Raw genomic sequence first — 27,750 nt, 5'->3', positions numbered from 1 at the left:
GCTAGTACTTCCTAATATACCTGTTGGACTATAACCTGATGTTGTGTGATTTGTGTGATTTGTTCATGAAGAATAGTTTCTGTAAACCCTGTAAGCCACCTGCAGCCGGGATGATAGTTATCACCAAAACGTCTGAGAGAGACCCCACTGGGCTCTTGTCCTATTCTGTGCGATTCTATGATATTGTGAGAATTGTGATCACTCACAGATCACCCAGGAACCTGGAAAACACTCACCTTGGTGATGGATGAAAGTTGCCTGAGTGATCACATGTTTTGTAAGGAGGGGGACATGAGACCTGTTCAATCACCACATGGTCTTTGTATGGTATCATCTGCCTGGACTGCACACAAACCAACACTTTCCACTGTCAGCAAATTCCTGCAGATGCTGGGACCTGGACTGAAAACAACTAATCCAGGTCAGACAGCACCCATGGAGAGAGAGCAGGGGAACGGTATGAGTCTACACGAGCCAACTTAGATACATGTGACAATAATAAATCAAATCAAGCTTGCATCTCACACACACAGACACACACACACACACAGACAGACACACACACAGACAGACACACACACACACACACACACACACACTATGTAAAAGGCAGATGAATTCATGTCCCTTCCATACCAAGACAATCCCCGTTCCATGGGATTCCTTCCACAGTTATGTGCTGGAGTATCCATGCACAGGATCTGTTCCACATTCGGTTGCCCTGCTGCTGAATTCTGCAGCAACCCAACCTTTTACTGCATCAAAGTGAATGGTCTGTGTGACCATCCTGCTTTCCCATTCTAATCCCACACTGTGACTTGCCCCAGAGTTAAAGCCCAGCTGCTCCCTGTGTCCTGCTGCTGAGGATTCCTTGACAGAGGTAAAAAAGGCCTTCTTCAGGTTGTGGCGCTGAGTTATGTGATAACATGGTTTCCACACAATTAGTAGGTGACAAAATGATTTCCACACAGGAGATGGGGGAGGGCTTCAGACAAGGGCTACTCAGCAGCTGGGCCTTTGGAGAAAAAGCATTCCTGATGCATTGCCTGGTCCAAAGCAGACCCATCTCAATCCTTCTGGCCACATGGAGGATGCTGCAAGGCCCCCTAACCAGAGGCCAATACAAACCCAGCAGTTGGAGACAGCTGCTCGGGCAGGAATACAAAGCAGCCCAATAGAAGGCCTCCTGCCAGCTCCGAGTACAGAAACAGGGCAGGCCCACGGGACAGCAGCTGGAGCTCTCATGGATGCAGCTTCTGGCCAGCAGCTCCCCAGGGAGGAGTTCTCAGCTGCTGGGCATGTCTCTGGGACAGGAGGGGGGCAGGACATGGGCACAGGGGGAGATACAGGAGGCATGAGGGTGGCAGCTCTAACTGGGCAAGTCGGCTTTACCTGCCCCCCCTCCTGCCCCTGTGAGAGTCATTGTCAGGCACTGATGAGAAGGTGAATTTTTACTGTTTCACTTTGGAGAAATGTTTTATTTAAGGAGTGATATATTACTAAATATACCTGTTCTGTTGGAGTCCTTTTTTATTTATAGATTGGCCTGGAATAATTTCAAATTGTACAAAACAATTTTAAATGACATGTCATTGCAACAGTTTACAAAGTAGAGAAACTGCTCGTTAATATAAATGATCTGAAAGGTTTTGACCTGAGCAGATGAAATTGACATTGTTCAACAATATCTCCCACAAACATCCTGCAAAGTCTATTTGCTGCTGAACTAAAATGTCCCTTGTTTCCCTCCATCTCCAATGCTCTTCTCTCTGATTTCCTGGGGGAGGGAGAGGGATGTTCTCCTTCTCAATGTCCAAATCCATCAGCCCCCAGCTGCTCTCGAGCTGCCCTGGCAGCTGCAGGCGGGGTTTCCTCAGCTGCTCCACAAGGCCTAGCTCCAGTCACATCCATGCTGGGAGTCTCCATTTCATCGGTTTCTGGCCCCATCTGGTCTGTGGGCTGAAGGCTCAGTGCTTCCTGCAGGGGAACCTTGTACAATGTGCACCAGACCCACACAATCCTTCAGACATCAACCTGTTGTTGCAGTGGCTCAGTGGTTAGTTCTGCTGCCTCACAGTACCAGGGATCCGGGCTCAATTCCAGCCTCTCGGAACTGTGTGTGTGGAGTTTGCACGTTATCCTTGTGTCTGTGTGGGTTTCCTGTGGGTGCTCCAGTTTCCTCCCACAGTCTAAAGGTGTGCAGGTTAGGTGGATTGGCCATGGGAAATGCAGGGTTATACAGTCAGTCTGGGTGGGATGCTTGTTGGAGAGATGGTGTGGAGGTTTTGTCCCTGTCCCTGTACTGCAGGGATCAATTCCCAACAAGTGGGATCAGTTACAATTGTCCCCAAGCAACATTGAACCAGGAATGTATGGGAGAGAGGTAAAGCAGTGTTACTTATGCAACCATAATTACTTATGCAAGGTCAATGAACTCACACCGGTGTATAATTGTTTCAGCCAAGGGCTGAGTTAACAAGAATGAAAACTATGTGAAGGAAATGTATAATTGTTTTTGTATTAGCTAAAATGTACATACAAGAATGAAATGTGCCTGTAAACATTGGTAGATGTTATAGACAATTAGATAATGTGCTGTGCGGGGAGGGGGTGTAGGTTAAACTCGATATGTCTGTCCAAACAGGTACAAGCATCTGGTTCCCGCTTCTGCAAAAACAAACCAGACCACAATCAGGAGGTCATAACGCTCAGGATGGGCAAAGACTGAAAGGAAATATCGCTTTAGCAAGCAAGGAAGCAGCTGGCAGTGAGGGAGGATATACGCTAAAAATAGACCACGAGAGTGAAATACTGCTGCTTCAGATCTTGTCTCAGACTGAAATTATTGAAGTGAGTGGATTCTATTTCCCACAATTGGGGCTGGTCTGGGATATCTTCCATCGCTGGGAGGGAGAGGCTGTCCCTGGACACTGAGAAGATGCGTCCTGTTCCCGGTTGAGGAGCAGTCTCTTGCCTTGGGTTGGTGGTAAGAATCTTTGAAAGGAGACTTCAGAACCACGTAGTGAGGAGAGTAAAGCCAGCTCTGAATGCGGAGAACGGCCAGGCAACTCCGTGCACAGACCAAGGCAGGAACATTGACTTTTAAGAACTGCCTTGGTGGCTGGGATTGATTTCTAGTAGTTAATCAGGGACTAACAAAGAAACTCAATATAGGCTGCACCGAGGGTAAGGACAGAGCCTCTGAGGATAAAAAAGGAAATGGGAATGGAGGCAGGGTCCCTGACAACATACCTCCAGAAAGTCCTTTGGGAGGGATGGTCCCCGAAGTTTGATTGAGGTTAGAGTCCCCTGGGTTTGATTGGGGTTTGAGTTAGAATTGCCTTGGGGACTGGGAGTGTGATCCCTGTCAAACTAAGGGACTGATGGGTTGACCACGATGGGAGGCAAAGGAAGTAAAAATGAGGCGCCTGGGATAAAGGGGGAAGAATTCCCAGAAGACATCCCTCCAGAAAGTCCACACTTGGGATGGATGTTGAAAAATTGGACAAGGGGAAAAGATAGGAAAAAGATGATGAAATATTGTTGCTTTGTGTGGACTAAGGAATCCATTCTATGTCCCACCGTCTTCTGGCCAAAGGATGGGTCTGACAAAGACTGGGGTTGTAAATGATTGAATCTATATGTCAATGGAAAACAGCCTTTCAGTCAGGAGGGATCAGATTCTGCTTCAAGTCGGAGGGCTAGTAGCTGAAGGGCTACTGAGGGTACACCTTGTAACTAACTCATGGCCAGACATCCAGAAAGATATTCAAAAGATAGAGGGGGGAAGCGAGGAGCACCTAGAGGTGCTGTTGTGGGAAGCTCAGAAAATGTCTGTGAGATAGTGTGTGTGTGTGTGTGTGTGACTGTGTGTGAGAAAGAGAGAGAGAAAAGAGCTGTACACCTGGTAGAAAGTTTAACCCTTTGTGATTCAGTTTGAATGCACATTTGTTTGTTGGTAATGGAGTGTTTGTACTTTGTTCCCAGGAGCTTGAGATCTGGGACTGTTTTGAATCTGATTTCTATTATGGAAATTTAACATGATTTCTTTTAAGGTTAAGGATTTTACAGTGATTATGAAATAAAATGTTAACTCCTGTTCTTTTTACAGGTCATGACTGCCTTACTATCAGTGTCTAACTAATCCCTTTTATCCTTACATAAAAGCGATTCATGGAGGACAGGTGAAGTTTCAGTTCAACATTAGATTGTAATAAAAAAATCCTCTGGTTAATATCGGTGACCTTGGATTCAGCCATTGTTCATGCAGTAGAAGTTTTTTAACTTGAACAGACAAATCCTTTTAAGGCAGCTCTGATTATTTCACGACCTATAACATTGTAATTGAGCAATGATTGGTCAGGACTACTGAAGAAAACTAATTTTGGATTTAAATTGAGGGACTAAAACTGGGTGATTATAGTGGATTTCAAAGTTGGGAACTGTATGCATTTTGCATTTTAAATATTAAATACTGAATACATCATTAATTTCATAATTGTCTGGAAATTGCTATTGGACAGCTTGAGTTGGTGAAACATTTGTGCAGCAGGACATAGCTGGGTAATTCTCAGCTAGATAACAGTGTTCTCGCTTGGTAGGGAGGAGAGTTAGATCCAGAACTTGACGCTCCAGGACTGTCGCTGAGATACAACCCTGACTGTGGACAGTGACATTTATTGATATAATGTGGAGTCAGATTATCTGAAAATTCCAAAAGCAAAATGTTACCAATGCTGGAAATCTGAAATAAAAACAAAAAATTGATGGAGAAACTCCAAGTCTGGCAGCACGCGGAACAGAGGTAATGTTTCAAGTTTGATATGAGGCTTCTTCTGAACCAGTTCTGAAAAGTCAAATCAGCCTCAAACTGTTTGCTCTGTTTCCATTGATGCTGCCAGATTATCGAACCCCGACACTGTGAGAACAGGTCTTTCGACCCTCTGAAGGGTAACCCACCTCCCCTCCAATCAATTGCTGTACATTTGCCCTGACGAATGAACCTAACCTTCACATCCCTAAACAGAATGGACAATTAACCGAACCTGCACATCATTGGGCTGTGGGAGGAAACCCACGCAGACACTGGGAGGACATGCCAACGCCACGAAAACAGTTGTCTGGGACTGGAATCGAACCGCGGTCTCTGGTGCTGTGAGGCAGCAGTGCTAACCCCTGAGCCACTGTGTCATTGAGCTGTTCCAGGGTTTGATGTTTTTATTTTACAGTTGAAAATAGACATTTCTGAAAATGGGTTTGTCAAAATGAAACCAAGATGGACCATCCCCTCCGCCATTCCAGTTGATGATGATGATGATGAAAGGTCAGTGATGATAGAATTCACTTGCACTTTGTCATCACTTATCTCGGGAATCTGGAAGCAGCCCCCACCCAGTAGAACATGGTGAGGGTCTCAGTGGGGGGGTGGGCAAGACCATGCTGAAGGGTAGACACTTCCGTGCCAGCAGCAGCTTGGCAAAGGGGGCCTCATACCTCATCCCCAGGTCCATGGGGGAGGCAGTGAACAAGAGGGACTGTCAAGTTGAACATGGTTTCCTTTATTTTGCTGCCTGTATATTCAATGCTTTGGGTTTTTGTGTGTGTTTTAAGATGATGCCAGTGAATGGTAACACCATACAACACTTTTTACTGTATTTTGTAACAAAAAACACATCACAACAAATAAATCAAATGAAATCAAATCAAAGCTAGGAAATGATTAGTTAGAATACTCAGCCCACTGAAATCTAGGTTCATTTTAGAACATAGAAAAATACAGTGCAGTACAGGCCCTTCGGCCCTCGATGTTGCACCGACCAAATCCTACCTAACCTACACTAGCCCAATAACTTCTATGTGCTTATCCAATGCCCGCTTAAATGACCATAAAGAGGGAGAGTTCACCACTGCTACTGGCAGGGCATTCCATGAACTCACAACCCGCTGAGTAAAAAATCTACCCCTAACATCTGTCCTATACCTACCACCCCTTAATTTAAAGCTGTGTCCCCTAGTAACAGCTGACTCCATTAGCGGTAAAAGGTTCTCAGTGTCTACCCTATCTAAACCCCTAACCATCTTATACACCTCTATCAAATCTCTCCTAAACCTTCTTTTCTCCAATGAGAACAGCCCCAAGTGCCTCAGTCTTTCCTCATACGATCTTCCTACCATGCCAGGCAACATCCTGGTAAACCTCCTCTGCACTCGTTCCAATGCCTCCACATCCTTCCTATAGTATGGCAAGCAAAACTGCACACAATACTCCAGATGAGGCCGCACCAGAGTCTTATACAACTGCAACATGACCTCAGGACTCCGGAACTCAATTCCTCTACCAATAAAGCCCAGTACACCATATGCCTTCCTCACAGCACTATTTACCTGGGTGGCAACTTTCAGAGATCTGTGTACATGGACACCAAGATCCCTCTGCTCATCCACACTACCAAGTAGCCTACCATTAGCCCAGTAATCCATCTTCTTGTTACTCCTACCAAAGTGAATGACTTCACACTTAGCTACATTGAATTCCATTTGCCACCTTTCTGCCCAGCTCTGCAACTTGTCTATATCCCGCTGTAACCTGCCACATCCTTCTTCACTGTCCACAACTCCACCGACTTTCGTATCATCCGCAAACTTGCTCACCCAGCTTTCAAGCCCCTCCTCTAGATCATTTATAAAGATAACAAACAGCAATGGTCCCAAAACAGATCCTTGTGGTACACCGCTAGTAACTGCACTCCAAGATGAACCTAGTCCATCAACTACTACCCTCTGTCTCCTTCCAGCCAGCCAATTCCTAATCCAAACCTCTAATGCACCCTCAATGCCATACCTCCGTAGTTTTTGCATTAGCCTACCATGGGGTACCTTATCGAAAGCCTTGCTAAAATCCATATACACCACATCTACTGCTTTACCCTCGTCCACCTCCTTAGTCACCTTCTCAAAGAACTCAATAAGGTTTGTGAGGCACGACCTGCCCGTCACAAAACCATGCTGACTATCCTTGATCACATTATTCCTATCCAGATGTTCATAAATCTTATCCCTTACAATTCTCTCTAAGACTTTGCCCACCACAGAAGTGAGACTCACTGGCCTATAGTTACTCGGGCTATCCCTACTCCCCTTCTTGAACAAGGGGACCACATTCGCTATCCTCCAGTCTTCTGGTACTATTCCCGTTGACAATGACGACATAAAAATCAAGACCAATGGCTCTGCTATCTCCTCCCTAGCTTCCCAGAGGATCCTAGGGTAAATGCCATCAGGCCCAGGAGACTTATCTATTTTCATCCTTTCCAGTATTCCCAAAACCTCTTCCCTACATACTTCAAGGCCATCCATTCTAATACTTGTGACTCAATATTCACACCAGCAACAGTGTCCTGTTCCTGAGTGAATACTGACGAAAAGTATTGATTTAGTGTCTCTCCAATCTCCTCCGCCTCCACGCACAACTTCCCACTACTATCCTTGACTGGACTGATACCTACCCTAGTCATCCTTTTATTCCTGACATACCTATAGAAAGCTTTTGGGTTTTCCCTAATCCTACCAACTAAGGACTTTTCATGTCCCCTTCTCGCTGCTCTTAGCTCTCTCTTTAGATCCTTCCTGGCTACCTTATAACTCTCAATCGCCCCAACTGAACCTTCACGCCTCATCCTTACATAGGCTGCCCTCTTCCCTTTTACAAGGGATTCCAATTCCTTATTAAACCACGGCTCCCTCATAAGACCCTTTACTCCCTGCCTGACTGGTACATACTTATCAAGGACACTCAATAGCTGTTCCTTGAACAATCTCCACATATCATTAGTGTTCTTATCTTGAAGCCTGTTTTTCCAATCCATGCATCCTAAGTCATGCCTCACCGCATCATAATTTCCCTGCCCCCAGCTATAACTCTTGCCCTGCAGTGCACACTTATCCCTCTCCATCACTAAAGTAAAAGTCACCGAGTTGTGGTCACTGTCCCCGAAGTGCTCACCTACCTCCAAGTCTAACACCTGGACTGGTTCATTACCTAGAACCAAATCCAGTGTTGCCTCACCTCTTGTTGGCCTGTCTACATATTGTGTCAGGAAACCCTCCTGCACACATTGGACAAACACCGACCCATCTAACGAACTCGAGCTACAGCTTTCCCAGTCAATATCTGGGAAGTTAAAGTCCCCCATAACAACCACCCTGCTACTTTCACTCGTCTCCTGAATCATCCTCGCAATACTATCCTCTACTTCTCTCGGACTATTAGGAGGCCTGTAGAAAACACCTAACAGGGTGACCTCACCTTTCCTATTTCTAACCTCAGCCCAAACTACCTCAGATGGCAAGTCTTCCTCCATCGTCCTTTCCACCGCTGTAATACTATCTTTGACTAGTAATGCCATACCTCCCCCTCTTTTACCCCCATCTCTGACCCTCCTAAAACATTTAAACCCTGGAACCTGCAACAGCCATTCCTGTCCCTGTTCTACCCACGTCTCTGTAATGGCCACAACATCGAAGTCCCAGGTACAAACCCACGCTGCAAGTTCACCTACCTTATTTCTTATACTTCTGGCATTGAAGTATACACACTTCAAGCCACCTTCCTGTTTACAGGCACCCTCCTTCGAGATCGATGCCTTGTTCCTAACCTCCCTACACTCAAGGTCCTGTACCCTAAAGCTACAGTCCAGGTTCCGATGCCCCTGCGGAGTTAGTTTAAACCCTCCCAAAGAGCACTAGCAAACCTCCCCCCAAGGATACTGGTGCCCCTCAGGTTCAGGTGTAGACCATCCTGTTTATAGAGGTCCCACCTTCCCCAGAAAGAACCCCAGTTGTCCAGAAACCGGAATCCCTCCCTCCTGCACCATCCCTGTAGCCACGCATTTAACTGCTCTCTCTCCCTATTCCTCGACTCTCTATCACGTGGCACGGGTAACAAACCAGAGACTACAACTCTGTTTGTTCTAGCTCTGAGCTTCCAACCTAGCTCCCTGAAAGCCTGCCTGACATCCTCACCCCTCTTCCTACCTATGTCGTTGGTGCCAACGTGGACTACGATCTGGGACTGCTCCCCCTCCCCCTTCAGGACCCGGAAAACACGATCAGAGACATCACGTACCCTTGCACCTGGGAGGCAACATACCAATCGTGAGTCTCTGTCGCCCCCACAAAACCGCCTATCTGTACCCTCACTATTGAGTCCCCAAGAACTATAGCTCTACCTTTCTCCACCCTTCCCTTCTGAGCAACGGGGACAGGCTCCGTGCCAGAGGCCTGAACCTCGTTGCTTACCCCTGATAAGTCATCCCCCCCACAAGTATCCAAAACGGTATACTTGTTCTTGAGGGGAATGACCGCAGGGGGTCCCTGCACTGGCTGGTTCCTCCCACTCCCCCTCACTGTCACCCATCTGTCTATAACTTTCGGTGTAACTACTTCCCTAAAGCTCTGATCTATGACCCCCTTCTGCCTCCCGAATGATCCGCAGTTCATCCAACTCCAGCTCCAGTTCCCTAACGCGGTCTTGGAAGAGCTGGAGATGGATGCACTTCTTGCAAGTGTAATCAGCAGGGATGCTAATGACTTCCCTCACCTCATACATGTTGCAAGAGGAACATTGCACTGCCTGCACTGCCATCCCTCTAAAAAGTAAGCTTTAAAACTAAATCTAAAGAAACAAACAAGCAAAATGCAGCACTTACCTGCTTGCCACAACGGGTCTTATTATTAGGTTAGAGGAGGAGGGCGGGTGGAAGGCTCTACCCCTGTAGTGCCTCGGGTTCCTCGCCTGCGCGCTTATATAAGAAAAAAACCCTACCCAGGTAACCTAGCGCGGCACCAGCTTCCGGGTCCGCCAGGCACTTTAAAAAAAAACTTTAAAACTTTTAGCTGTTTAAAAAAAAACACGAACTGGACTTACCCCGCGACTTCAAAAACACCACCACACAGCCGTTACTTGGTCCGCCGAGAGAGACAACAGTGTCTGGGAGGGTGAGATAGGGTGAGGAGGGATGGGGAATTAGTCTGGCAGGGTTTAACAGTGTCTGGGAGGGTGGGTCAGGGTCAGGGAAATTAGTCTGGTAGGGTTTAACACTGACTGGAAGGGTGGGACATGGTCAGGAGGGGAGGAGAATTAGTCTGACAGGGCTTAACAGTGTTTGGGAAGGCGGGACAGGGTCAGGAGGGGAATTATTCTGACAGGGTTTAACAGGGTCTGGGAGGGTGGGACAGGGTCAGGAGGGGAGGGGCATCAATCTGACAGGGTTTAACACTGTCTGGGAGGATGGGACAGGGTCAGGAGGGGAGAGGCATGAGTCTGACAGGGTTTAACAGTGTCTGGGAGGGTGGGACAGTGTCAGGAGGGGAAGCAAATTAGTTTGACAGGGTTTAACAGTGTCTGGGAGGGTGAGACAGGGTCAGGGAGCGAGGGGAATTAGTCTGACAGGGTTTAACAGTGTCTGGGAGGGTGGGACAGTGTCAGGAGGGGAGGGGTATTAGTCTGAAAGGATTTAACAGTGTCTGGGAGGGTGGGACAGGGTCAGGAGGGGAGGGGAATTATTCTGACAGGGTTTAACAGGGTCTGGGAGGGTGGGACAGGGTGAGGAGGAGAGGGGAATCAGTCTGACAGGGTTTGACAGTGTTTGGGAGGGTGGGACAGGGTGTGGGGGGAGGGGAATTAGTCTTACAGAGTTTAACAGTGACTGGGAGGGTGGGACAGGGAGGGTGGGACAGGGTCAGGTGGGGCGTGAAAATGTTACATATCACTGGAGCTACGTTAAAATGTCACTCACCGAATCATGAAGGAGCTGGAACAGAGATATCAGAAGCTGAGAAAATAAAAACAGACTGTGAGAAATGGAACAAAATATAAACGTGACCATTTTGAGTTATTGTCGCTCAGTCACAGGTCCCAGGATTCAATTCCCCTCAGCATGAACAAACCAGACCCAGGGGGCACAGCACAAAGGGAGTGGAGGAAGAGGGATTGGAGGGAGAGAGTGGATGGTGGGGTTGAGGGAGTGCAGTGTGGGGGATGGGGAAGTGAAGGGTGAGGCAGTGGGACACTGGGGCCTGAGGGAACAGGAACTGACTGGTGATGGATGGGGATAACGGATGAAAGAGCAAAGAATTGGATGGAGACGAATGAGGGGGGAAGAAGGTGTGAGAATGAGGAAGAAGTGGGATAAGAGACGAGAGTTTGAGGGTCTTCAGAGTGAGGAGGGTGGCAGATGTGTCAGCCTGAGGAACACTCAGTGCAATGTAACTCTGTACTTGCAAATCCCTCTCCATCATTCCCAACATTCTGTCCCCTCAGTCACTTACTGGGAGCTGTTGTGTAGGTCCCACCTGGTGAACCTGCAGAAACAAAATAAATGCCCATTAGAATGGGGAATACTCCATTCTCAAAGGATGACAACACAGTGTGAGGGAATTGAGGTTCTGTAAGAAATCCTAGGTCCCACATTCCTTTCCATCCTAACCTTTTATGGAGATGCTGGAGATCTCTCCCATCCCATTGATATTCAGTCAGTGAGGAGGTGAGAGTGAGTGAAGGGTTTAATGATCAATATTGGACCTGGACTGGGCTGATCACCTGAAGGAAAGTCAGACAGGGGACAGGACGTGTGTATACGTGTGTATGCGTGTGTCGGGGTTTATTCAGTTCCACTCCCCACAGTGCCCTGTACTCCCAGTACTGGAGATTCCCCCACACTCACCCTGTCCCCTCAGTTCCACATTCCCCTCCCTCTGATTCTTACCTCTCCAGGGTTTTTTCCAGATGATTTTTCCGAATATTGCAGCCATTGCAGCGACTAATCCAATCACAATTCCAAGATGAGCATATCCTGCACTGTTTTTCAGGACTTCTGAAATACATTTGAATAACATCAGGATTATCTCTGTTCCTGGATCCGTCCCCAATTCGTGTTAATTCGAGACAATTGAAAAGAACGTGTCCGTTGGGACTTGATGGGATTGGTTTAACATTGGTTTGACCATCACCCAGTTTCACTCTCCAGTGAAGTCCCTAAAGGTCCTATTGAAGGGGGTGTAAACACCGTGTTGTCCCAATCTAGGGGGATAATATCCATGTTTACAGAAGGCGCTAGGTTAAGAGACGGACTCAAGGGACAGTAACAGAGTAAATGAGTGAATTCCATCTGCTTCCGTTTTATCCAATGTGGGGAAGTGTGCAATCAGCCACTTTAGATCTGAGGAAGACAAATCTGAACCCTTTCCTGCTGTTGTGAGATTATGTTGTGAGGTTAAATATAATGCATTTAACAAGGCCATGTATAAACATCATTAAAAATCTCATGCATGTTTCATTAAAAAACACAGAAAGTTAATAGAGTGTTGGCCTTTATCTCAAGGGGGTTACAATATAAAGTGGCAAAGTGCACCTTCGGTCAGACTCTATCCAGAGAATGACATTGTGACCTGAACATCAAACCTCACATCAGACAGACTGTTCTTGGAGGGGGGTATAGTGGAGATTCAGTTGAGTGAACGATAAGCACTGGTCACATTAACCTCATTAACCTGCTCCTGGGATGTGGGGGTCACAGAGACAGAGATGCCTGCAGCACAGAGAGAGACCCTTCAGCGCATCATGTTAACAACAACCAATAACTGTTCTCATCCCATTTTCAAGCATTTGGCCATAGCCTTGTCAGCCTTGGAATCACAAGGGCACATCTAAATACTCCTTAAATGCTAATGAGGGTTTCTGCCCCAACATCCTAACAGATAGTGAGTTCCAGATTCCCATGACCCACTTTTCCTCACAGCTCCTCGGAACGTTCTCAGTATTAATGTGGATGTTCTCAGACTTATATAATATCTATTCCCCGGTCTCTAGACCAGGCATATCCTGGTAAATCTCCTCTACACCCTCTCCAGTCCTATCACGTGAATGAACTAATGATTTCATTGTCATGTGTATTTTACAGTGAGAAAACAGTAAAATACAGTGAGAAGATTTTTCACTGTCACCACAATCTGACGCCATTTTGATTAGTTTTAAGAACAAGGGGATGGCACAGTGACTCAGTGGTTAGCACTGCTGCCTCCCAGTGCCAGGCACCCAGGTTCGATTCCAGCCTCAGGCGACTGTCTGTGTGGAGTTTGCACATTCTCCCCTTGTCTGCATGGGTTTCCTCCCCCAATTCAAAGATGTGCAGGTCAGGTAAAGTGGCCATGTTAAATTGCCTATTGTGTTCGAGAATGTGGGTGAGGTGCATTAGTCAGGGGTAAATGTAGAGTAATGGGGAATGGGTTCATGGTCTCCAACATCACCTCCACTCTGTCTCCCACTGCTCCCGGACAGGAAGATAAAGACAAAAAAATGGGTCTGGGTGGATACTCTTCGGAGGGTTGGTGTGGACCTGTTGGGCTGAAGGGCCTGTTTCCACACGATTGGGAATCTAATGTAATCAAAAAGAAATTACAGGCATGATGTCTCATCAAGATGGCGGTAGAGTATAGCTCCACGTCTCCTCTGAATGCTTTTCCATTTTTTTGGTCTTTCTGTTTGTACTCACCTCTTTTCCTGAGTTTGGACAGCATCAGCAGCAGCAAGGTATCCCAGTGTGGACTCGACTGGGCCTAGTGTGGACCTTGTGATGGTGGTAAGTGAGCCTTGCTTACTTACTTTACCAGGGCCGAGCATGGGGAGCTGGCATCAGAATTGGCAGCTGCTACCCAGCGGGGGCGATGTTGGTGGGGTCGGCCCAGCAACGAAAGGTGGCACCTGAGGATCAGTAACTTCATCATTGGTTGGACCCAGCTCTAGTGATGGAGATACAGTGGTGGGAGGGCCTCACAGTGACATTGATGAGGTTGGCTAAATGGTGAGAGATGAGACTCTGATGTTGGTGGATCCGGTGCGGGTGGCAGCAAGGTGGTGGCAGAGGAGAATTGGCCCAGACATACAAGATGGCGCCTGAAGAGTGGCAGCTTCAACGTTGGTTGGGTCCAGTGTAGAGAGTGGGCGAGGCAGTGGGAGAGGGATAGTGGTGCAGCATCATCGATGATGAGTTGTCTCAGGACTCATGGACTCTCTTGAAACTTTAACTCTCGTTTTTTTGGTTTTTTAAAAATAGAATCCCAACTGTGTAGAAACAGGTTCTATGCCCAACATGTTCACACTGATCCTCCGAGGAATATGAACCCATGAACCTATTCCCCTTACAATAGAATCCCCTCTGACTATGGCCCTGCGAGTCTTTTTCCCGCCCTTCTGAACAGCAGTGCCCACCACGGTGCCATGATACTGGAAACTGCTGCCCTCCCCTGGTGAGCCATCTCCCCCAACAGTATCCAAAGCGGTATACCTGTTTTGGAGGGAGATGACCGCAGGGGACACCTGCACTGCCTTCTTGCTCTTTTTCTGCCTTTTGGTCACCCATTCACTGTCTCCCTCAGCAGTTCTAACCTGCGGTGTGACCAGTTCACTAAACGTGCTACCCACGACCTCCTCAGTGTCTCGGATGCCCCACAGTGAGTCCAACCGCACTTCCAGAGCCACCACACGGTCAAACAAGAGCTGCAGCTGGACACACTTCTTCCAAGTGTAAGGAGATTAGATCGGCGGTTCTGTGGCTGAAAACGGGACTCCCATATGGGCACCAACGATATCAGTAAATGATTGAGATGAAGTTAAAGTGGAGGAGCTCAAAGGTAGTGACCTCGGATTACTCCCAGCGCCACGTGCTAGCCAGGGGAGAAATGAAAGAATAGGCAGGATGAACATGGGGCTTGAGGGATGGTGTAGATTTGTGGGACATTGGGACCAGTTCTGGGGAAGGTGGGACTATTACAAATTGTCGGTCTACATCTGAACCAGACTGGAACTAATGTCCTTGGGGGAGGTTTTGCTACTGCTGTTGGGGAAGGTTTAAACTAATGCGACAGGGGGCTGGGAACCAGAAGAGACAACTAGTAGACAGTGAGTTGGAAACTGAGACTGAAAGGATCATGAAGTTAGTATTACCAAGGGGAAGAGTAGGCAGACAGCAGATGAACACAAAAGAACTGGCAGCCTGAAGCGCATATACTTTAATGCATGACGTTTTGTGGGTAAGGCAGAGGGACTTAGGGCTTGGATTGGTGCCTGGGAGTATGGCATTATTGAGATCACAGAGGCTTGGTTGAAGGAAGGGCATGATTGGCAACTAAATGTTCCAGGATATAGCTGCTACAGACAGGACAGGGAGGGAAGTAAAAGCGGGGGAGGAGCTGCATTGCTGGTCGGCGATGATATCATGGCTGTGCTAAAGGAGGACACTATGGAGGGTTTGGGTAGTGAGGCATTATTGGTGGGTTGGAGAAATAAGAAGGGCTCAGTTACATTGTTGGGGCTGTATTACAGGCCTCCCAACAGTGAGCATGAGGTAGAAGAACAAATAGGTGAACAGATTATGCAAAGATATAAAGGCAACAAGGTGGTGATGATGGGAGATTTTAATTTTCCCAACATTGACTGGAATACATTTAGTGTCAGAGGTCTGGATGGGGCAGATTTTGTAAGGAGCATCCAGGAAAGTTTTCTGGAGCAGTATGTCAATAGTCTGACGAGGGAAGCAGCCATATTGGATCTGGTGTTGGGGAATGAACCAGGCCAGGTGGTAGAAATTGCAGTGGGGGGTTTTCTTTGGGAATAGTGACCACAATTCTGTAAGTTTTAGAATACTCGTAGATAAAGGTGAGAGTGGTCCTAAGGGAAGAGTACTAAACTGGGTCAAGGCCAATTATATCAAAATTAGGCAGGAGCTGGGAAATGTGGATTGGACACAGATATTTGAAGGGAAGTCCACATTTGAGATGTGGGAGACTTTCAAAGACAGGTTGAAGATAGGCATGACCCGTTAAAGGCAAGGGATAGGAAAGGCAAGATTCATGAACCGTGGACGATCGGAGAAATTATGCAACTTGCCAAGAGGAAAAGGGAATCGTACATAAGGTCCAGGCAGCTTAGAACAGAATGGGCCTTGGAGGGAGAGTCAGACCAATCTTAAACAAGTAATCAAGCGGCTAAAAGGGGTCATGAAATAAGGAGAATCCCAAAGCCTTTTATTCATATAGAAGAAGCAAGAAGATAACTAGAGAAAGGGTTGGTCCACTAAAGGATAAGGAAGGAAGGTTGTGTGTTGAACCTGAGAAAGTGGGTGAGATTCTCAATGATTACTTTGCATCAGTGTTCACTGAGGAGAGGGACATGAGATTAGAGAGAGAAGTTTGTTTACTCTGGATCACGTTGACATAAAGAGGCAAGATGTGTTGGATAGGCGAAAGGATATTAAGGTGGACAAATCTCCAGGACTTGATAGGATCTAACCCAGGTTACTGAGGGAGGCGAGAGAGGAAATAGTTGGGGCCCTGACAGATATCTTTGCAGCGTCCTTAAACACAGGTGAGCTGCTGGAGGACTGGAGGGTTGCTCATGTTGTTCCCCTGTACAAGGAGGGTAGTAGGGATATTCCAGGTCATGACAGACCAGTGAGCCTGACGTTAGTGGTGCAAAACTTGCTGGAGAAGGTACTGAAGGATAAAATCTACTTATATTTAGTAAAGAATGGGCTTATCAGTGATAGGGCCACATGGTTTTGTGTGGGGGAGATCGTGCCTTACGAACTGAATAGAGTTCTTTGAGGAAGTGACCAAGTTGATAGATGAAGGAAGGGCTGTAGATGTCATATACATGGACTTTAGTAAGGCATTTGATAGGGTTCCCCGCAGTAAACCAATGGAGAAAGTGAAGTCACATGGTGTGCAGGGTGTTCTAGCTTGGTGGATAAAGAACTGGTTGAGCAACAGGAGACAGAGAGTAGCAGTTGAAGGGAGTTGCTCCAAATGGAGAAAGGTGACCGGTGGTGTTCCACAGGGGTTAGTGCTGGGGTCACTGTTGTTTGTGATATACATAAACGATCTGGAAGAGGACATAGTTGGTCTGATCAGTAATTTTGCAGAAGGTACAAAGAATGGTGAGGTAGCAGAAAGCATAGGGGACTGTCAAAGAATACAGGAGGATATGGATAGACTGGAGAGTTGGGCGGAGAAGTGGCAGATGGAGTTCAATCCAGACAAAGGTGAGGTGATGCATTTTGGGAAGTCTAATTCTAGAGCGAAATATACTGTAAACGGAACAGTCTTGGGAAAGGTTGATGAGCAGAGAGATCTGGGAGTGCAGGTCCAGTGTACCCTGAAGGTTGCTGCACAGGTGGATAGAGTGGTCAAGAAGGCATGCCTTCATCGGACGGGGTATTGAGTATAAGAGCTGGCAGGTCATGTTAACATTGTACATGACATTGATTCGGTCGCATTTAGAATACTGTATACAGTTCTGGTCGCCACATTACCAAAAGGATGTGGACGCTTTGGAGAGGGTGAAAGTGAGGACTGCAGATGCTGGAGATCAGAGCTGAAGAAGGGCTCATGCCTGAAATGTCGATTCTCCTGCTCCTTGGATGCTGCCTGACCTGCTCCGCTTTTCCAACAACACATTTTCAGCTTTGGAGAGGGTGCAGAGAAGGTTTATGAGGATGTTACCTGGTATGGAGGGTGCTAACTATAAAGCGGGGTTGAGTAGGTTAGAATTGTTTTCATTAGAAAAAAGGAGATTGAGGGGGGACCTGATTGAGGTCTACAAAATCATGAAGGGTATACACACGGTGGATATGAATAAGCTTTTTCCCAGGGTGAAGGATTCAATAACGAGAGGTCACACATTCAAGGTGAGAGGTGAAAAGTTTAAGGGGGATACATGCGGCAAATACTTCACACAGAGGGTGGTAGGTGCCTGGAATGCGTTGCCAGGAGAGGTGGTAGAGGCAGGCACGATAGATTTATTTAAGGTGTGTCTGGACAGATGTATGGGTAGGTGGGGAGCAGAGGGATACAGATGCTGAAGAATTGAGCAACAGTTTTAGACTTGGGGGGCCGAAGGGCCGGTTCCTGTGATGTAAATTTTCTTTGTTCTTTGTTCATTTCCCTACATTTCCCTCTGACTAATGCACCTAACACTATGGGCAATTTAGCATGGCCAATTCACCCTAACCTGCACATCTTTGGACTGTGGCAGGAAACTGGAGCACCCAGAGGAAACCCACACAGAAATAGGGAGAAAGTGTAAACTCCACACAGACAGGCCACCGACTTGGGAATCGAACTTGGGTCCCTGGAACTGTGAGGCAGCAGTGCTAACCACTGAGCCACCGTGCCGTAATATGGATTCCAGAACTGTATACAATAATCTCGCTGTGATATAACCAAGTTTTGATCCATGTCCGGTGTAACTTCCTTTATCTTCAAATCTATGACGCAGCTAATAAAAGGCAAGTGTAACACATGCCTTCTTAACCACTTCATCTCCCTGTCCTAATACCTTAAGGGACCAGTGACCAGGCACATCAACGGCCCTCTGATTCTCGGTGCTTCCCAGGATCCGTCATGTATTCCCTTGCCTTGGTTGTCTTGCCCCAGTGCATCATCTTCGCCTTATTCAGAGTGAATTCCATTTGGCACTGATCAGCCCACCTGACCAGAACTTCTATATCTTCCTGTAATCGAAGGCTATCCTCTTCACTATGTCCCACCACTCATTTCATATCATCTGAGAACTTACTGAATAACCCTCGAACATTTAACTTTACGTAATTTCTATAAATCATAAACAGCAGTGTTACTGTCTGGTCTAGCATTTATAAATCAATCCTAATTGGTCAGAGGGCAGTTGAGAGTTACCCACACTGCTGTATGTCTGGAGTCACATGGAGGTGAGAACGGCTGATTTCCACCCAAACGGGAATTCATGAACCAAACAGGTTTACACAACAATGGTTTCATTGTCATTATTAAACTCTTAATTCCAGATTTTCATTCAAATCAACTTCCACCATCTAACATATTGAATACAAACTCAGGTCACCAGAATGTTATTCAGGTCTTTGGATTAATAGTCTTGTGGTAATACCACCTCGTCATCACCTCCCCTCCTCACTAAAAGAGGGAATTCCACCCACCATCATTGTACCCAGTCTGGGGAAGTGTGAGTCTCAGAAAATCTAAGGTCAATCTCAGAAAGAGCTATCAAAGTATGTTCATAGTTTTAAAAGTTTAGGTGTTATAATAAAAAAAATGGACACACACACACACTCTCCAGTCCCTTACCCCACTGATAGAGCTTGCCCACTGCCAGGCTGCTGTGTTCAATTTGACAGGAGTACTGATCCTCATCCCCAGCATTGATCTCAATCTCTTTCTGGATCTGATGGGTCCCATCGTGGTTCGGTCGAACCCCTGAGGATTGGGTCTCAGACATGACCTCTCCATTCCTTAGCCAGGTCACCTCGATGTCTACAGGATAAAACCCAGTGACCAGGCAGGAGAGAGTGAGCGGCTTGTCTTGACCATTGGGCTCCCTCCTGGAGATGAACACTTCAGGCTGAACTGTGATGGGAAAGGGTGAAAACACAAACAACAGACAGACACTGAATGGAATGGGAGAACGGTTTCATAGATCAGAACATGGAGCAAAACTGAAATACATACCTTTCCTTCCAAAATACTGCTTTCCAGCTTGCAAATATCTCTTTAAATCCTGAACAAACCCTTGCTCAAGATGTGTTTCCCAATATTTGTTCCAGGATTCATCAGCATTCCATTTCTCTTTAGTCTTTACTGCATTGTGATTGGTTGCGATCCATCTCATTCTATCTGAATCTAAGCTGAGGTAATCCTTTCCATCAAATCCAACTCGCATCGATCTCTTAATAGAGCCGTCATCAGTGATTTCAACAATTGTTATCCATTGAAACGTGTGAATTCCTATCGGTGATCAAACAGGAAATAGTATTTAATTTTTTGCAAATACATGGCAACCTGCCTGATCTGAGGGGAGGGTAATCTAGTATCAAATAGAATTGGAAATTATAGTCTAGTAATGAATGATATCAGGGGATTAGTGCTGGGAGACGGACTGAGTGGGATGACCTAGGGGTCAGTACTAGGGGATGGACTGAGTGGAGTGACCCATGGATCAGTGCTGGGGGATGGACTGAGAGGAGTGACCCAGGGGTCAGTGCTGGGGGATTGACTGAGAGGAGTGACCCAGGGGTCAGTGCTGGGGGATGGACTGAATGGAGTGAAACAGGGGTCAGTGCTGGGGGACGGACTGAGTGGAGTGACCCAGGGGTCAGTGCTGGGGAATGGACTGAGTGGAGTGACCCAGGGGTCAGTGCTGGGGAATGGACTGAGTGGGGTGACCCAGAGGTCACTGCTGGAAGATGGACTGAGTGGGATGACCCAGGGGTCAGTGCTGGGGGATGGACTGAGTGGAGTGAAAAAAGGTGAGTGCTGGGGAATGGACTTGATTATCTCCACTGCCTTATCTCTCTCAGATATTTCCTACAGAGCTTCTCATTGGCCTCTCACACTGCCTGCTGGATTCACATTGTCCATTCTGTAATATGGGAGAAAATCAATGCCCCCTCGCCCACCTTATGTATGAACAGACATTGAGACCCAGTGAGATGACAGGAATTCTCCAACAATCTGCTTGTTCCTGGAGGATCACACCCATCTTACCAGATTCCCACTCACTCAATCGTAAACCATCTCCTGATCTTCATCAGTATGACACAATTGATAAATGCAGAAGGAACAGAGTCTCACTCTGCATACCTCTGGCTCACACGGTGTCTCATGTGGAATGTACAAGTGTTACAGGGAACAGTATAACTCAGGCTCTGTACCTGCCTGTCACTCATTGGAAAGAACAAATAAAATTAAACTTGTTTTTAAAAAGCAAGTTTTTTGATCTCTAGGAATGCTGAAGTGTGATGTAATTCATTACCTTTAGTAATTGGTTTAAAAGGAGGCAATGTGGGAGATAATTTACACACAGGAAGGCTCCTACAAACTTGCAAATGATGAAAGTTGAAGTTTGATACTGACCAGGGTGTTGAGGATAACCTCCCTGCTCTTCCTCAAAGATTCATCAACATAAAGCCAACGGAGAGTCTGTTCAGCATCTCATCTGACAGACAGCAACTTCAACAGCACAGCATTCTGTACAGCCTGAACTGGCATGTTCAGTGTAATTGCTGTGTTTATGCCCTGGGGTGGGGCTTTGTACCTACAACCTTCTGATGCAGAACCCAGAGGGACACCACCTCTACCACAGTCAACATTACCCTTCAGAAATACCCCATCACTGATCTTACCAGATGTCTGGTTAGTACTTTGCATCATTGTATTCAGATTCTCCTTTGCCATGTCTGATCGTGTATTCCCGAGACCTGTGAGATATTGCCAGTATTCTGCATCAAAATAGTCCACCATGAACTGCTGTCTGGGGACCATCCGACGAACATTAGTGTCATGGTAATTGAGTTGAACTCCATTGACTATCGCAATGTTAGTCACCTCCGGAAAATCCTTAATGCCAGAGACTGCCGTGTAGATCACAGTCAGTGAGTGGGTGTCTGCAAATATCAGTTAAAGAAGGGGTTAATAAACATTTACACACTGCTGAAGACATATGCCCCAGAAATTCCTACACACCTAACCAAGATGTTCCAGTACAGCTCCAACACCAGCCTCAACGTGACAATGTGGAAAATTGCTCAGGTATGACCTGTGCACAAAAAAGCAGGACAAATCCAACCCAGTGAATTAACTGCCCCATCAGCCTACTCTCGATCATCAGTAAACTGATGGAAAGTGTCACTAACAGTGTCATCAAGCAGCAATAACCTGCTCAGTGACACCCAGTTTAGCTTCTCCTGGGGCCACTGAGTTCCTGACCTCATTATAGACTTGGTTCAAACATGGACAAAAGCTGATTCCAGAGGGGAGGCAAGAGTGGCAGCCCTGGGTATCAAGGCCGGGTATCAAGGCCACGTTTGACCATGTGTGGCATCAAGGAGCCCTGGAATCAGTGGGAAAAAGGGGGAAAACTTTCTGCCGGTTGGAGTCATACCTGGCACAGGAGAAGATGGTTGTAGTTGTTGGAGGTCAGGCATCTCAGCTCCAGGACATCAGTACAAGAGCTCCTCAGGGACTTTCTCTCCAGTATAAGGTCAGAAATAGGGATAGTCACTGATGATTGCACCATGTTCAGCATTGTTTGTGATTCCTCAGGTACTGAAACCATCCATTTCCAAATGCAGCAACACCTGGGCAATTTTCAGGAAGAATATTATGCTTGAAACGTTAACTTTTCTGCCTCTCGGATGCTGCCTGACCTGCTGTGCTTTTCCAGTGCCACACTTGTGACAATATTCAGGCTTCGGCTGGTAAGTGGCAAGTTATACTGGCAGCACACACAGGCCTCCTGTCCTGACCAACTGAAACCGGTGAGAATGTGACTATCTCCCTTTGATATTCAATGGTGTTGTAATCACTGAATTGTCCAGAAACTGAATTGGATGCACCACATGTATACTGTATGCAAGAGCAGGTCAGGTGTTGGGAATTCTGCAGTGAGTAACTGCTGACTCACGGCCTGCTTCATTGTTAGCCCATCCACAACACTCACTCCTAACATGAGGACATCACAGCTGGGCCTGGGCTGGGTTAGACATGGAGTCTCCTTCTCCTCCCCGCAGTATTTACAAGACTTTAGACCAGGAATGATGAAGCTGTTTGGCTTCTCCCAATCGATGTGAAAATTAAAATTCTCCATTGGAACCATTTCCCATTTGCTCGGAGTTTCTCTGATCTCGGGGTTTCTACACCCTGCTGTCAGGAGACCTGGACACAAATCCCATCAGAGTCTCCCAGACTGTGCTGCCTTCAATGTGTAAAAGATCAGGCTGGCTGTATAACAGGCGGCTGATCAAACATCCCCCATTTCAAACTCTCCCCAAGAGACTCACATTCACCCCAGACACAGAGAGAGAGAGAGAATGGAAAGCTGAATTCTGTACTTACCGGGAGAGACCCGGGAAAAACACAGGGAGATGGAGAGAAGGATCAGCAACATTCTGGGAATCCACTCTCCCTATTCCCATCAAAAACGGATTGGGGTAAAAGCTGCTGATAACGGACTGGAAATGACAAAGAAAAACGTCTGTAGTGAGTCCATTCTCCAAGTTGGATGGAAATTTGATCACTTCCTCCAACTCAAACAGAGAGGGGAATGATTGGTTCGTATCAGAAAAAAACACCCAATTAAATGTGAAACCGTGAGAGTGTCACCAGTTACCGGGAGACTGAAAGGCAGACACACAGGGGTTTGACACCAAGAGCTGCAGGTTTGAGACGCTGCCCACATCAGGAACGGGGATCGCTCCAGGAGGTGAAAGCACAGACCGTGTGCTGCAGCTGAAATGGGAGGGAAATCCTCATTCTCCATCCGACAGCCCCGCTCCCACTCTTCATTAGAAAGGACAGTGATCCCTATCCAATTATAAAAGCTGGCCATGTGAGACCCTGAACTCTCATCTCTATCCGGGTGGATACATCCCTCTTTACGTCCGTTTAAACTTGTACATTTCCCCTTGTATCCAGCGTTATGTATTAAGGTCAGTCTGTCTGGGTATGGAAGATACTGTTTATCCCTGCACACAGTGACCTGGCTGATGTAAGGCAGTACCAGGTGTCCCTGAGCTCCAGAGTGAGGTCCTGAAGGGCCCATGGTCTGAGAGTTACTTCTAGTGCAGGCCTAGAGTCAGTGCAGTCTCAGTCAATGGGCGGGAATCAGATAGCTTCCCAGTCAGATCTGGAGTCAGGCAGGCCTGCCCTCTCTCTCCTGCCTTGCCATTTGCTGAGTCCATCAGGAAGGATGCGAGCCTGAGAGGGGTGACTATTCCTGGCAGCAGACTCATGTGCATATGTGACCAGTTCGAACGGGCCTCAGGGGCCAAGGTAAACCGAGGCAAGAGCGAGGCCATGCTCTTCGGGAACTGGGCCGACCAATCCTCGATCCCCTTCACCATCAGGCCCGAACACCTGAAGGTGCTGGGTATTTGGTTCGGGTGGCGGTGTGGGTCTGGGGCGTGCGCCAAGTCATGGGAGGAGTGTATTAGCAAAGTGAGGCAGAAACTGGGCAGATGGAAGCTACAGTCGCTCTCCATCGCGGGAAAAGTCCTGGTCATCAGGTGTGAGGCACTGTCATTGCTATTATACATGGCACAGGTCTGGCCTATTCCCAGAACCTGTGCCGCTGCAGTCACCCGGGCCATTTTCCAACTTAGATGGAGATCAAAGATGGACCGGGTCTGAAGGGACTCGCTGTACAAAGATCTGGGCAATGGGGGAAAAAACACAGCCAATGCCACCCTCACCCTGATGGCCACCTTTGTGTGTGGCTGCATCAAGCTGTGCATGGATCCCCGGTACGCAAACACCAAGTGTCACTACGTACTGAGGTTCTACCTGTCCCCGGTGTTGTGAAGGATGGGCCTGGCCTCACTGCCGCAGAATGCTCCGAGTAGTTGGACTGTTCCGTATCACCTGTCCTTCGTAGAGAAGTGTATGAAGAAAAACACCTTTGACCATAAGTCCATCAGGAAGTGGTCAGCACGTAGTATCCTTGTGACCCTTCGGGAAAAGGAGAGGGCGGATCCTATCGAGCGGTTCCCTGAGCAGACTGTTGAAGCCATTTGGCAGAATGCCTCATCGCCAGAACTTTCCAACAAGCACCAAGACATGGCTTGGCTGGTGGTGAGAAGGGTTCTGCCTGTGAGATCCTTCATGCACGTCCGGACTCTCAGCCGCACCGCACGCTGCCCTCGAAGCGGCTGCGGGGGGGACGAGACTGTCACACACCTCCTTCTGGAATGTGCCTATGCAGAAGAAGTCTGGAGAGGAATGCAGTGGTGTTTGTCGAGGTTCGTCCCGAGCAGTGCCGTGACGCAGGACTCCATGCTCTACGGCCTGTTCCCCGGGACGCACACCGAGACGAACATCAACTGTGCCTGGACGATCATCAACTCGGTGAAGGACGCTCTCTGGGCGGTCCGAAACCTGTTGATCTTCCAGCTGAAGGAGTTGACCCCGACTGAGTGTTGCAGACTGGCACATTCCAAGGTCCAGGACTACGTGTTGAGGGACGCGCTGAAGCTCGGGGCAGCTGCCGCCAAGGCGCGGTGGGGAAAGACCACCGTGTAACATCTGCCTGCCTAAAGAAGAACAGGGGGCCCACGCCTAAATATGTGGATAGTAGTCGTACCGTCCTGTATGTACGAATGATTACTGTCTCTGTATGCCAAGAAATGGAAAGTTTACGTATGTATGGCATAACCAATTGTACAGATTATCAAAATATTTTATGAATAAAGTATATTTTTGAAATAAAAAAATAAAAAAAAGGCCTAGAGTCAGAGAGAGTTGTAGAAACATATAGCATGGAAACCGACCCTTCAGCCCAACTCGCCCATGCCCAGCACCAGGGGTCCTAAACTAGATGAATCCCATTTGTCTGTGTTTGTCCTGTATTCCCCTCGACCTTTCCTGTCCATATACCTGTCCAAATGTCTTTTGAATATTGTAATTGTACTCACCTCTATCACATCCTCTGGCAGCTGGTTCCATATACTCACCACTCCTTGTGTGAAAAACTGGCCCCTCAGCTCCCTTTAAATCTTTCCCCTCTTATCCTACTATCCTCTAGTTTTGGATTCCCCTCCTCTGGGGAAAGGCCACCTCTCATGTTTCTATGTTCCAATGAGTGCAGGCTAATCTACTCCAGCTCTCCCCATCAGACTGAACCTCCATATCTGGGAGCAGCCGAGTGAACCTTCTTCAGACTGCCCTCGCTACCAGGATATCCTTCCTTAGATAAAGGGCCCAAACCTGGTCACCGTCTTCCCACTGGGTCTGACCAGTGCCATCTATAGTTTTTACAAAACCTCCTTACTTTTACACTCCATCCTTTTGAAGTCAAGGCCAACGTTCCATTTGCCTTCCGGCTGAACCTGAACACTGGCTTTTTGTGATTCAAGGCTGAAGACCCTGAAATCCCTCTTTCCTGTGGCTTTCTCCATTTGAATGATATTCAGTCCCTGTGTTTGTCCTGACAAAGTTCATAACCTACATTTTCCCACAGTACATTCTATCTGCCAAGTGTTGGCCCATTCAGTCACCCTCTTTATATCCCAACAATAGGTATTGAGCTGACTAGCCAAAAGTTATCATTTTTTGTTTCCTTTCTTTTTTAAGTAAAAGTGGCAGTTTTCGAATCCTCTGGGATTTTTCCAGAATCGGATAATTTCCAGAAGATTCAATGCATCCACTATCTCTGTGGCTACTTCCTTGAATACGCTGGGATGCATCCCATCAGGCCCAAGCTACAGCTACAAGCTGGTCTACATTCTAGACCTCACTGGGGACAGAAACATCAGGCTGGAGACATTTTGAAAGCCTTGAAGCTATTTTTTGAGCACTCCATTAGTGATTACACAGAACGGAGCTGTGCTGGACATCAGATCCCTGAAGGAGACAAAGAATATGGATCAGTACGGTGATGGCATTGAGGTATCTGGCTGGAATCTCAGAGTCTGGATAATAGAAGCTAATCTTGTTGGAGATAAGAATGTCGTTTGAGAGGTCCCACCATGACAGCGCAGCTTCTGAGAGAGGAGAAACTTGCTCGAGAAATCTATTGCCGTGTGCAGAAGCTCTGAGGTTGTCAATCAAAGCTGGAGAGGATTAACGGACAAAGACAAGGTTTTGCATAATGCTGAGACTCTGTCCCGGTAAACAAGAACAGCATAATGGGAAAAACAAGAAGAAACATTTGCTGAAGGGCCAGCAGAAACATCAAACCCCAGTGTACAGGATGTAAATGTTGTAGAGGACAACACAGCAAAGAAAAGGAAGGACATCAAGTGTTGGGGAATTTATGGTCAACCTGCAAGAATCGGATTCACTTTAAACACAAGTCTTCAGCTGAAAAGAGGAAAAGCAGGCCCAAACTGATTATTGCTGGAGACGTGTCAGATGGTGATTCTAAACGGGTCATTCTAAACCATATAACCTGTCAGCATCACTGGGTCTCAAGGTAACAAATGGTCTGTTATTGTTAGAATGATGACTGCAGAAGGAGAGCATCAGGTGAATGTGAACTGTCAGACAGGCGCCAGTGATTCATGCAACATCATAATCTTCACAGACACGTGTGAAGTGGCTCGATTTGATGACTTGAAAATGAATCCATCAAAGGTAAATTTGAGACCACCTAATGAAACCTCACTCTTCCCAAGAGGACAAATGAAGCTGAGAAACCAATGTGATTGTCACAATAAAGACCAGCAGATCCAGATCGTAGACATCGAGTAACAATCCATTCATCCCAGCTGAAGCAAGTCTAAAGCTTAGATTGGCAACACATATCATCTCAAAGAGGATGAGAGTGTGAGACCAGTGCAGCATTTGCTGAGGAGAGATCCAGCTGCCCTCCTGTCCAACCTGAAAGGAAAGATAGTCGAGCTGGGAAAAAACAGGGAGTTATCAAGAAAGGGACAACTCCCACAGAATGCATTTGCAGCATCGCGGCCATGGGGAAAAAAACACCTGGAAATCTGAGAGTCTGCATCGATCCAAAGGATTTCAATGATTGTTCCAGAACAGCATCAAAGCAGGCAGCATGAGAACATCAGGGATCTTCTGACAGTGGATATTATTGTGGATTAGCTGCTCATATATAGATGTGAAAGACAGTGAAAGAAGCCATTGCACAGTTTCTGATTAAAATATAATGTGACTGCGGAGGGGTCCTGACAGATGAATCGGAAGCTG

The 27,750-nt window shown here is 47.1% G+C and overlaps 1 protein-coding gene across 6 annotated transcripts; it reads right to left on the bottom strand.

Annotated features, from left to right (window-relative positions):
* Positions 1–356: 356 nt before the first annotated feature.
* Positions 357–23,089, bottom strand: LOC132832446 (class I histocompatibility antigen, F10 alpha chain-like). Of its 6 annotated transcripts, XM_060850444.1 has the most exons (9): positions 22,942–23,089; positions 21,989–22,184; positions 21,231–21,491; positions 19,558–19,833; positions 19,177–19,455; positions 11,766–11,873; positions 11,329–11,361; positions 10,797–10,832; positions 1,553–2,667 (listed from the first exon to the last, which is right to left on the bottom strand). In XM_060850444.1, exons 2-8 carry the CDS (start codon positions 22,029–22,031, stop codon positions 10,801–10,803), a joined length of 1,032 nt encoding a protein of 343 aa, XP_060706427.1. In that variant the 5' UTR covers positions 22,032–22,184; positions 22,942–23,089; the 3' UTR covers positions 1,553–2,667; positions 10,797–10,800. The 6 variants fall into 6 exon arrangements, with proteins under 6 accessions (XP_060706424.1, XP_060706427.1, XP_060706422.1 ...); XM_060850441.1 differs by lacking the exons at positions 1,553–2,667; positions 21,989–22,184 and adding an exon at positions 357–412; XM_060850439.1 differs by lacking the exon at positions 21,989–22,184.
* Between the last annotated feature and the right edge of the window lie 4,661 nt (positions 23,090–27,750).

The sequence above is a fragment of the Hemiscyllium ocellatum genome, chromosome 35 (assembly GCF_020745735.1).
Source record: "Hemiscyllium ocellatum isolate sHemOce1 chromosome 35, sHemOce1.pat.X.cur, whole genome shotgun sequence".
Taxonomy (NCBI): Eukaryota; Metazoa; Chordata; class Chondrichthyes; order Orectolobiformes; family Hemiscylliidae; genus Hemiscyllium; species Hemiscyllium ocellatum.
Note: the sequence above shows the minus strand (reverse complement) of the source record. Positions and strands in the feature narration are given on the sequence as shown.

Bases quoted from the DNA above. Each gene is read 5' to 3' on its own strand.
- LOC132832446 (XM_060850441.1), bottom strand. From the start codon at position 22,993: ATGTTGCTGATCCTTCTCTCCATCTCCCTGTGTTTTTCCCGGGTCTCT. The intron at 19,834-21,230 runs GTAAGATCAGTG...GATCACCGATAG, and splicing joins AAGTACTAACCAGACATCTG to GAATTCACACGTTTCAATGG. The intron at 11,874-19,176 runs GTAAGGGACTGG...AATGTATTTCAG, and splicing joins GGGCAAGCTCTATCAGTGGG to AAGTCCTGAAAAACAGTGCA.